The sequence below is a fragment of the Takifugu rubripes genome, chromosome 5 (genome assembly GCF_901000725.2).
Source record: "Takifugu rubripes chromosome 5, fTakRub1.2, whole genome shotgun sequence".
Classification (NCBI taxonomy): domain Eukaryota; kingdom Metazoa; phylum Chordata; class Actinopteri; order Tetraodontiformes; family Tetraodontidae; genus Takifugu; species Takifugu rubripes.
In genome coordinates this window covers 8,058,802-8,069,686 of record NC_042289.1, presented here as the reverse complement: position 1 = coordinate 8,069,686, position 10,885 = coordinate 8,058,802, and the positions used below count along the sequence as shown (strand labels likewise).

Sequence of the window (10,885 nt, the reverse complement as noted above, 5' to 3'; positions counted from 1 at the left end):
AAGACTAATTTTTCTTTCTCGTCAGGCAGTGTGAGGGACGTCCTCTGGATGTCATTACTGTGCGCCGGTGGGGGACCTTTTTCTACCGTTGTCGCTGAGCGTGTGTCCCCCTGCAGTCAGTTGACCTGTCTTTTGGTTCCACTAATTTGGCGTCTGTCATCATGTCACGGAGTCTGACGTTGGCTCGGTTCGCTCTCAGTTTCCCTCCGAAGGCCCATTTGCGTTTAATGACATGTACGCGGGGGCTGAACGTCAGAAGTGCCCCGTCCTCCCTCACTGGAGGTAAGTAAAGTGTTTGGACTAGCTCAACTACCCTTGACTAGCCTGTTGTAGTAGCGGTGATGGATATTTAAATCATATTGTTGTTGGATTTGGATTGCACAGTGCCGATAAAAAAAAAAACACATTAGTTGCATGTGTTCAGTTATGAGTGCAGTTTTTACATTACTTGGACTGAGCCATAAAACGTGGAATTAATCATATTAATATGTTACCAATACCAGCTTGATAGTACCAGCTAGAATATGGATTATTTTTAACGGAACCGCTTGTGTTACATTAAACTGAAGCTGATGTTGGATTTTGGAGTTATGCCTCCCCTCTGTACACTTGTACATTATAAAAGGATTAATTGATTGACATCTGACATACATGTCCTCCTTATTTTTAGCAAAGACCAGTCCTGTTTGGCAAAGATGGAGCAGTCGACCCAGACTGTGGAGCTCTCAGCGGTCCTGCCTCGGCTTCAGCCAGCAGTGTTACTACAGCACCCAGGAGGCAGAGAAACCGCCAGAAGAGGAGCCTCTGCACAACATCATTAATGACACCGAGTCTGTTGAAGGTGGAGCAAATATCTGCAGGTATTGTTTTATTACAATACTTCTTATCAAAAATCTCAATGCTGTTCTTCTGCCCTTTCATGCAGGTGACTTCTCCAAACACGAATTTCAGGCTGAGACCAAAAAATTACTGGATATTGTTGCAAGGTCGTTGTATTCAGAGAAAGAGGTAAGTGTGTATGTGAGAGAGAGAGGGACAGGAATAATCCAGGCCTTAGGAAGTCGCTTCGGTCTCTCGATCGTCTTGTGATCGGTCTCTCACTTTCCCACCAGGTTTTTATCAGGGAGCTGATCTCCAATGGCAGTGACGCTCTGGAGAAACTGCGTCACAGACTGATGACAGCCAGTGGAGACGCTGCACAGATGGAGATCCATCTGCAGATCGATGGTGCCAAGGGTACCTTCACCATTCAGGTACAGTATACATAAAATCCATGATTTACTATCACCATATTGCTTAGTCACAATAGCATCAAAGAATCTCTAATAGTTCCGTTTTAGTTTTGATCTAAACGCCACCTTGTGGACAAGTGTGTAATAGCTTATCCACGCTAAATTAATTTAATATCTTTACTCTTAACAGGATACTGGAATTGGAATGAACAAAGAGGAGCTGGTGGCCAATTTGGGGACTATTGCCCGCTCTGGTTCAAAGGTGTGTTTTTTAATTCCAACAACTGTTTGTCTTCACACTGTGAGCACAGATACTGATGATGTCACGAACACTGAATCTCTCTGCAGGCGTTCTTAGATGCCCTGCAGAATCAGGCGGAGGCTAGCAGCACCATCATTGGCCAGTTCGGTGTGGGGTTCTACTCCGCTTTCATGGTGGCCGATCGCGTTGACGTCTATACGCGCTCTGCCGATCCCGACGCCCCCGGATACAAGTGGTCCTCAGACGGGTGAGAGCTGAGGACAAGCTGCTTTAACTCCATTAGTCAGTAAAATTCCCCGGTAGCATTAAAATGTCTTCATCCTTGTCCCCTTCAGCTCTGGGCTGTATGAAATCGCTGAAGCCAGCGGCGTTCAACAGGGAACCAAGATCGTGCTGCATCTCAAGGAGGACTGTAAAGAGTTCTCCTCTGAGGACAGAGTTAAAGGTGTGAAACTGCGGCCGTCGGGATGGCGGGTGGACGCGCCTCCGTCTGTGTTTACGAGCTTTTGCACCTTTTTCAGATGTTGTCACAAAGTACAGCAACTTTGTCAGCTTTCCCATCTTCCTAAACGGACGGAGGCTCAACACTCTCCAGGTCAGCCTCCGGTTCTCCCCTGTCCTCCATCTCCAGTTTTAACCCCTAACCCTTCCACACACATCATTTTCCCATCAGGCCTTGTGGATGATGGAGCCCAAAGAGATCAGCGACTGGCAGCACGAGGAGTTCTACCGCTACGCGGCCCAGTCCTACGACAAGCCTCGCTACACGCTCCACTACCGTGCCGACGCCCCGCTCAACATCCGCAGCATCTTCTACGTTCCTGAGGCGGTGAGATGTCAAGATTTCTCACAAGCCGCCATCGGCCGTGTTGCGGAAGTCATTTAGGAACCGGGCTGTCGTGTCCACAGAAGCCGAGTATGTTCGACGTGAGCAGGGAGATGGGCTCCAGCGTGGCGCTGTACAGCCGGAAGGTTCTGATCCAGACCAAAGCCACCGACATTCTCCCCAAGTGGCTGCGCTTCCTCAGAGGTCTGGATGTGTTTTAAGAGGCGTTTTTTGTTTTTTTTTGTTTGTTTTTAATTCAAAAACAACCTTGGGTGGTTTTCCTGAGCCGTCTGTGTGTGCAGGTGTGGTGGACAGTGAGGACATCCCGCTGAATCTTAGCAGGGAGCTGCTGCAGGAGAGCGTCCTGATCCGGTACAGAACTGCAAACCCATTTTTTTTTAAATCTCATTTTGTTACATTCACCGTGGTCGAAACGTCGCCGCCTCCTCCAGGAAGCTTCGCGACGTTCTGCAGCAGAGGGTGATCCGCTTCCTGCTGGACCAGAGCAAGAAGGACCCAGACAAGTACAGCAGGTTCTTTGAGGATTACGGCCTCTTCATTCGAGAGGGCATCGTCACCACGCAGGAGCAGGACGTCAAGGTGGCTGCACCCGTAAAGACGTGAAAGAAACGCAGTCCCACTGTCACTTCCTGGATGTGACGTGTGACCCTCTTGGCCCCTCTGAACAGGAGGACATTGCAAAGCTGTTGAGGTTCGAGTCCTCCGCCCTGCCGGTGGGACAGCAGACCAATCTGATGGAGTACGGCTCCCGCATGAAGGCTGGAACACGCAACATCTATTACCTCTGCGCCCCCAACCGCCATCTGGCCGAGCACTCCCCTTACTATGAGGCCATGAAGCAGAAGGACATGGAGGTGCGAGGTGCTCCAAAGTCCTGCCTGTAGGTGATTGACAACCCATTAGATGGCTGGACTCTGGTCCTCCTCCTGTCCGCAGGTGCTGTTCTGCTACGAGCAGTTCGACGAGCTGACCCTGCTGCACCTCCGGGAGTTCGACAAAAAGAAGATGATCTCGGTGGAGACGGACATCGTGGTGGATCACTACAAGGAGGAGAAGTTTGAGGACCACAAGCCAGGTCTGCTGCTCCCTGACGTCTGCGTTGTGTGAGAGCGCCGCTGCCGCCGTCCTCGTTCTGACCCTTTCCCCTCTCGGCCTCTGCAGCCTCGGAGCGCCTGACACAGGAGCAGGCCGATGACCTCATCGCCTGGATGAAAAATGCTCTGGGCACCAGAGTTGCAAACATAAAGGTACAGACGAGGCTGGGATGGCGGTTTTTGTGGGGTTTGGTTATGAAGGAGGTCTGAGAGTGACTCTGTTCCCCCCAGCTGACTCCCCGCCTGGACACCCACCCGGCTATGATCACAGTGCTGGAGATGGGTGCCGCACGCCACTTCCTCCGCACCCAGCAGCTGGCCCGCACCCCGGAGGAGCGAGCTCAGATCCTGCAGCCCACGCTGGAGATCAACGCAGGGTGAAAGAGCGGGAACTTAAAAAGGCTGTTCAATTTCTGTTCAAATGATTCTGCTGAGTCACCGTTTCTCCCTCTTCTGTTAGACACGACCTGATTAAGAAGTTGCAAGTGTTGAAGGACACCAACTCTGACCTGGCCGGGCTGCTGCTGGAGCAGGTAACGGGGTCATTCTAACACTTCCTGGACGGACGTTTGGCTGTAACAGTATCGCTCAAAGCAGAGGACTCCCCGTTCCTCTGGTTACGTTTAGAAGTTTGCTTTTCAAACATTTTGCGCTCCACTTTTTCTGCGCAGATCTACGACAACGCGATGATCGCGGCGGGCCTGAACGATGATCCCCGGCCGATGATTTCACGCCTGAACGATCTGCTGACTAAAGCTCTGGAGAAACACTGACGGCTTCTCCATCCTGAACTGTGAGGGCTGATGAGGTTCTGACTGAAGCTGAAGGACAGCGATGAGCAGCGGGAGTTCATCTATCCTCAAAACTCAGAGTGCTCTCATTTTTTGGTTTAAGTGCTTTTGATATTTATAAGATGGTCTTAAAGTTGCAGCTGATGGTCACACAGTACTGGTCACCCCTAATATTTGGTTCTTTTGGTACAATAACTATTATTTGGTTTCCAAGAATTTGAAGACCTGAACTTCCAAAAAAAATGCAGAATTTGTACCAGGCAGATTTTGTGAGCATGTCAGCTCACTCTCCCTCTGAGGGATTCACACATGCAAATACAGGTTTCTTCAAAGGACATTTAATGTGTTTCAGAGTAAAAAGACATTTGTAGAAAGTAGAAACAGTGCAAATGTTTCAAATGTCCACACTTGTCCAGCCAGCTGTCGATGAGGACTGACACGTTCAACAAAATCCATCCCAGCACTGTCCCACCAACTGACTCTCATGTTATAAGCCGTCACATTTTTGGCCCGTCCCGCGCTCCTGCTGACGAAAGCTGCTTCCGTTTATGACTCCTGATCATACGTGATGATGCGCAGATGTCAGGACAGCTTGTCTATGTTGGCCAGGAAACGCTGAGCCCACCATTCATCCAGGTCGATCGGCACAAAGTCTAGAAAGGAAAGAAGAGGTCAACTTTTGTCACATCTCAAATGTAATTACAAGTTGTCTTTGAAATCGTTTTATGTTTCTTAGGATGGAACAAATGGAGAAAATGTACATTATTAATAAAATATTTCCTTTATCCATATTCTGTGTTATATATGTACATGAAGCGGGGAGTGAAACCGAATATAACGAGAATTATTTTATTTTGACAGCATTACCCGGATGTCTTGTTATGTTATATGTGTCGACTAATTAAACTGAAATGGTGAATTGGCGCCACCTCGTGGTCACACTATCCCGTCTATCTACCTAAAACATTTTAATTAGCGTTTTTATATTTTATTTGAAGACTGGGAAGGGAGACGTTAGCGTGTAGCGTCTATATTTTGTCAACGTAACCAAATCACTTTATCTATTTTCCTTTTCTTCCAGTGGTGATACAACTTGAAAATCATTTTACGTTTGAGTGGCAATTCTAGCAGGCGTAGCTCAACCCAGTCCTCAAGGGTCGCGATCCTACCGGGATTTCTGTCCAACCAGGTGGAAATTTGGGATTTCAGTGGCCTCTTAAGAGCCGATTTCCACCCGGGAGGACAGAACCTGGCAGGATCGCGACCCTTATGGACTGGGGGTTTGAAACATCTGCAATGAAGCATCGGGAATATTACAAAAACTGCCCTCTTGTGGCGATAAAGTGGAGGTGCAAAAGTGTCTCAATTTACCGATAATGATAATAGCAAACAACTTCCGTTAGAAATTTCAAAATAAGGCGAGAGACGCGAACTAAAAGGAAACCCGTCATCACGTTGGCTAAACGCTCCTGTTACTTGCGTATTAATTTAAAGTTCTTAAAGACAAACCTCTAAATGTTCTCTCAAACTTTATCATATTCCGGTTGTTTGATATTGCAACTATAAAATCTTTTGAAAGGATCAGAATCTGGTCACCTGGTTGCTTGTTATCAACTATTACTTCCTGTTACACTGTGGGCAAACCTCAAACATATATACATGGATATATTTCCAGAAGAAGTTGTGGGAGCAGCAGTACTCACTGTCCATGTCTGGACTGGGAGAGCTGTCTTCGTAGCGGACTGCTCCCTGGGCCTCCTCCTGGCTCTGCACCACCTCCTGCCAGGCTGCAAACACAACAAACATGTCAGCCAACACAGCGATTTTAAAAAAGAAAATTACTTGGTAACTTCAGCGTCACTTCATCGGTTGCTTAGTTTTCTGTTTTCTAGTTCAGTTTAATCAAGTCGAGGGCGAACGGCTTCTGAGGCCGGAAGCTTCTGGCAAAAAAAAAAAAGAGATTAGATTTCACACAGGAGTGATAACAAATTAGGGCTAAAGTTTATAACTAACCATGGAGAGGGATAAGTGTGTGTGTGCACGCCTGTGTGTGTTGGGGGAAGGGTGGTGTCCTTGTGTCCTTGTTCCCTCCTGACAAGGTTACAGAAGACACTGTTTATAATCCAGCAGCAACGCAACATTTCAGGACTCTCTGTGTCACACCGGTGTCATAAACCACGAATATATATTGTCAGTCCTCAACAATCACTGGGGCAACTGGACACAATTGCCCCAGCATGAGCAGCATGAGCTCGACCTATAGCACCCATCCTACAAAATAAAAGGTTCATATATGAGTAATTCAAGTGTATCTGGGTCTTTTCCTGAAAAAAGACACAATAATAATCATTAAAAATAGATGTCTAAGTCAGTATTTTGGCTCTAGCTGCAGACCCTTGTTATAATAAAATAAGGTCTCAGTTTTTCTTCAGTCACAATTTCAGTCACATTTTCCTGACAGCCCACAGCCAGAAGGACCTTCAGCGGGGGGTCAAGGGTGGTCTGTGGGTGTGAGAGGGCTCCTCTGCTGTGTGTCTATCAGTGCTGGAGCAGCTGCTCCTGAGCTGTGGGTGGGGTCCTGGGGGAGATTGGGGGGGCAGCTTCGTTCAGTTTCTAATAGTTAAGTCGTAAAGACGCTCGGCCTCACCATCGTGGACGAATCGGACGTTCTGCTCGTGCGCGGGGGTGAAGCTCTCGATCTGCTGACGGTCTGCAGGGCGGGTGGGGGCCGGGCGGTGGTGCTTCCTAATGCTGAACACTATCCTGGGAGCAGGGAGGCTGAGGGCAGAGAGACCACATTGTGATTGGCCCCGAACTCTCCACGCCGTGTGTGTGTGTGTGTGTGTGTGTGTGTGTGTGTGAGACAGCTGAATGAAGGAGCACGTGCCACAATCTTGCCTTCACACAAGGTCACCACTCACTGCACAGCACCAACACAATATTACTCAGGCCTGACTGACAGTTGGAAAAAGACACTAAACACAACCAATCCCCCTTCCCCCATACACACACACACACACACACACACACAAACACACACACGCACGCACACTTACTCTGTGCACGGTGACGGTTTGTGCTTGAGGTCGTTGATTTTGATGTCGAGCTGTTGAGTGGGAGCTGAAAACAGACAAGTCCCACAATCAACACTCCGAACAGACGAATCCGTGCGCGTGTGCGTGTGTGAGGGAGACCTCACCTGTCCGGCGCTGGGTGACCAGTTTGCTGGGACCTCTGGTGATCGTGTACATCATGGACACCCGCGCACACCCGCGCACACCGCAGCTCCCCGCGGCGGCTCCGCGGAGGCGTGAGAGCAACTTTTACAGGCCGCTGCGCTCTTCGGTGGCTCGGTCCCACCCCGGCGTGAAGCCGCGCACGGCGAATCCTCTCCGCGCAACAGCACCGGCAGCACCGGCAGCACCAGTGACACCAGTAACACCAGTGACACCAGTGACACCAGTAACACCAGTGACACCAGCAGCACCAGGAGCTCCGCTTCCTTCCCGCTTTCGCAGTTCAGACAAACTTGAGTCCACTTGTCCACAATGTCACAGCCGCTGAGAGCTGCCGGCATACATGAAAGACACCCCCCCACACACACACACACGCACGCACACGCACGCTCACACCTCCCTCTGTGTTTAAAGAGACAGAGCGGCGGCGCAAGAGCCGCAATCCCTAATTTATGTCAGCGCAAAACCCGGATCTAAACCAACTTCTCCAAACTCAAACTCAAAGGAACGATTTTAATATAAAAAGTTTCAGCGAGCAGTTTAAGTGTTAATGGACTGTGTGCGCGTGTGTGTGCGTGCGTGTGTTTGATTTCCTCCATTGTGAGTTAACAACCGTGGATATAAAAGTGAAATCGTCCTTTTCTCCTGTGTGTGTGTGTGTGTGTGTTTCCCCCACATTTACTATCAAGTGAATTAAAAAAAGAGTGACCAAGGTCTGCGTTTATAGCACGCACGCACACACGCACGCACACACGCACGCACACCAATGCAGACAGGCTTCACTCATTTTCTCTCTGTTCTTTACTGACTTCGGTGAAACTGATTTTACATCCTTTGATTTCTGTCTGTTTCGGTGAAATCGGATCTTTACGCCGATGAACATCCCCCGATCACCTGGTGAGCTGGGGCGAGTTCCCCCTCACAGCAGGAACCAAAAACAGGGACCTCCTGGCTTCCACGTGTGATCCAGGGGCGATCCAGTTGATCACACACTTCAGTCACAGTCTGAATGTCCAAAACTTGAGATGAGCTGTGTCCAGATGTTAGCAGCAACCGTAGGGTCCCCCCTCCTGAACGTGACCTCCAGCTACGGAACTAAGGTTTTCATAAAGCACGTGTGTGTGTGTGTGTGTGTGTGAGTGAGTGAGTGTGTGTGTGTTGCTTCAGTAAGAGCCGCAGTCCTCCAGCAGGCTGTCGGTGCTGTAGCCGCTCTTCAGCAGGGTGTGGTAATAGTCCTTCTCCACGCCGGTGTTGACGGTCCAGCCCACCACCTCCACGCCTCGCTCCGCCCAGTACCGGACGTAGTCCCTGAGGGGGGAACCAGGCAGAACACAAGAGGGCTCAGACGCGTTCCACCTCGGAACGCGTCTCTCTGTGGCGTTACACAGATGTGAGTCCACCTACGGTGAGACGAAGTCCTTCTGGACAAACAGGGCCGACACGCCGCATAGCCTCCACAGGAGGTGGTGGTGGGCCCAGTCCAACAGGACGTCCAGAACCGCCGTCCACATCCGAGCCCAGCCGGACAGGGTCCGGGGAGCGCCGTCGCTGAAGCGGCTCAGCCTCCAGGGTCGGTGTTTGAGGGCGGTGACCATGCCGGGGTCCGTCTGGCGCATCTGAGGAGCAAGACCGCGTCGGTGAGGACGGGACGGTCCAAAAGGTCGGGTTCTGTCCAGCGTTCCGTTACCTTGTAGACGACTTTGGGCTCAAATGAAGCCACCATGCTGCAGTTGTAGAGCGCCGGGAACTTCCTGTATGTCTGATGGAGCGCCGCTGCGGCCTGGAAGAGGAGACGCCACGTCAGACTCACGCTTCAACGTCTCCCTCCGATCAGCACGGAGCTACCTCATCCGGTTGACCTTTGACATCAAACACGATGGTCAGCTGGTGTCTGAGACACTCCTCCACGGCCTCCTGCAGGGTCGGGACCCTCTCTCCTACGTACTTGTCTCTGCAGACGGGAGAGTGAGGTCACTTCCTGCTTCCCATTAGCCACTTAGCTTAGCGGAGGCGTACCTCAGCCGATGGCGGAGGCCGGCGTCCAGTCTCCTCAGCTGGACAAAGGCTATGTTGTTCACCGGTCCGGAGCCGTTGGTGGTGCGGTCCAGCGTCTCATCGTGCATCAGTACGGGGACGCCGTCGGCGGTGAAACTCAGGTCCAGCTCCACTCCAGTCGCACCGTTTCTGCTGGCCTGGAAGCAGAAGGTCGAGACATGAGGATCAGGACCAGGATCAGATCAGGAAGAGTTTGATGGTTGGTCTGAAAAAACAAACCAACTGAACCCAGAACTAAAGGGTGGAATCACCGAAGGTGGACATCAGCAGGCAAAGGTCAGTAAATATGACCCCTGTCCTGCTGGGGGGGGGGGGGGGGGGGGGGGGTCTGGGGAACTGGGACTGAGTTCAGGTCCAGGTTCAAAACCTGTGGGATTTCTGCAGGTATTGATGTGTGTGTGTGTGTGTGTGTGTGTGTGTGTGTGTGAGGGAGCGACGGTTGACAGAAGATGGAGGGATTGTTGATGAAACAAACTCAGGGGGGCGAAGAGAAACGTGACGGTCACAACACAACAGACAGCACGGACGGGAACAAGAGAGGGACAAAAAGAGAACGAGGCAGAGCTATTTCATCTACAGAATGACCACAGAATTAAACTCTTAACTAGCCCAGCTCCAGAACTCAGATGGGGAAATGTAAAGAACAAACGCACAGGACGATAACAAGTTCTCCTTTAGCCCCTCAGGAACCAAATCAGAGACTATTTTTAGTAGATCTATTCAGTTTCATCTCTATAGAACCCATCTTTCTGCAGAACCTCTCGGATGGCTGCTAAGGTGTTCTCCGGGGCGTCGTGGCTCCCACCGCGGTTCGCCAACACCGGAACCCCGCCCGCTGCAGCACCGGGCCGGAGGACGCGGGCGGCCTGGTCCGGCGGCACCGGAGGGAAGCGGAACATCGCAACGAAGACGTAGAGGAAGGCGGCGAGGAGGGACGCCGCCGAGGCGCTCCGCGTCACCAACACCCCCAGCAGGAACACCGCCGAGGAACACACCGCCTCATCGCCGATCTGCAGCATGACGGCCCGGGGGAGTCACGGCCGGAGCGGGGGATGGAGGGACGGATGGGGGGGGGGCGGTCAGGTGACCGGGAGACATGTGACATCCATGGCCGGGATTCAGCTGCTGCAGCGGAGGGCTGGGAGGGGCCGGTCGACCTCAGGAAATATGACAACTGACCAGAAGGTCCGAAATAAGAGCAGCTAATCGGAACCATCTAGTCTCGTTTTAAGAGGGTGCACCAACGTGGGCGTTAAATCTGAAAGCAGCAATAACAAAAATTCTGAGAAGAAAACAAAACATTGAACACAAGAGCAAATATCCATCTCGTTAATATGATAATCATCAAGACCCCGAAAGGGTTCCCTG

General features: G+C 51.0%; 3 protein-coding genes across 7 annotated transcripts; 1 reads left to right on the top strand and 2 right to left on the bottom strand.

Moving 5' to 3' along the window:
• Positions 1-60: 60 nt before the first annotated feature.
• On the top strand, positions 61-5,153 carry trap1 (TNF receptor-associated protein 1). Its single transcript, XM_003964662.3, has 18 exons — positions 61-282; positions 671-841; positions 926-1,008; positions 1,113-1,253; positions 1,423-1,494; positions 1,581-1,741; positions 1,830-1,939; positions 2,016-2,089; positions 2,168-2,323; positions 2,404-2,524; positions 2,623-2,692; positions 2,773-2,920; positions 3,010-3,195; positions 3,278-3,416; positions 3,503-3,588; positions 3,667-3,812; positions 3,896-3,968; positions 4,107-5,153. The coding sequence occupies exons 1-18, from the start codon at positions 162-164 to the stop codon at positions 4,206-4,208; spliced, it is 2,160 nt and encodes a 719-aa protein (XP_003964711.1). The 5' UTR covers positions 61-161; the 3' UTR covers positions 4,209-5,153.
• Positions 4,553-7,754, bottom strand: LOC101073211 (MAPK regulated corepressor interacting protein 2-like). 5 transcript variants are annotated; one of them, XR_003888419.1, is made up of 7 exons: positions 7,426-7,754; positions 7,283-7,346; positions 6,874-7,004; positions 6,240-6,317; positions 6,088-6,166; positions 5,930-6,013; positions 4,824-4,879 (listed from the first exon to the last, which is right to left on the bottom strand). XR_003888419.1 is itself a non-coding variant. In XM_011603968.2 (5 exons), exons 1-5 carry the CDS (start codon positions 7,478-7,480, stop codon positions 4,809-4,811), a joined length of 405 nt encoding a protein of 134 aa, XP_011602270.2. In that variant the 5' UTR covers positions 7,481-7,712; the 3' UTR covers positions 4,553-4,808. The 5 variants fall into 5 exon arrangements, 1 of the variants encoding a protein (XP_011602270.2); XR_003888421.1 differs by having other exon boundaries at positions 6,088-6,163; XR_003888418.1 differs by having other exon boundaries at positions 4,814-4,879; positions 5,930-6,166.
• LOC101077926 (glycerophosphodiester phosphodiesterase 1-like) lies at positions 7,581-10,580 on the bottom strand. The gene is made up of 6 exons (XM_003964661.3): positions 10,276-10,580; positions 9,479-9,654; positions 9,308-9,413; positions 9,150-9,242; positions 8,867-9,078; positions 7,581-8,770 (listed from the first exon to the last, which is right to left on the bottom strand). The coding sequence occupies exons 1-6, from the start codon at positions 10,534-10,536 to the stop codon at positions 8,626-8,628; spliced, it is 993 nt and encodes a 330-aa protein (XP_003964710.1). The 5' UTR covers positions 10,537-10,580; the 3' UTR covers positions 7,581-8,625.
• Positions 10,581-10,885: the final 305 nt, after the last annotated feature.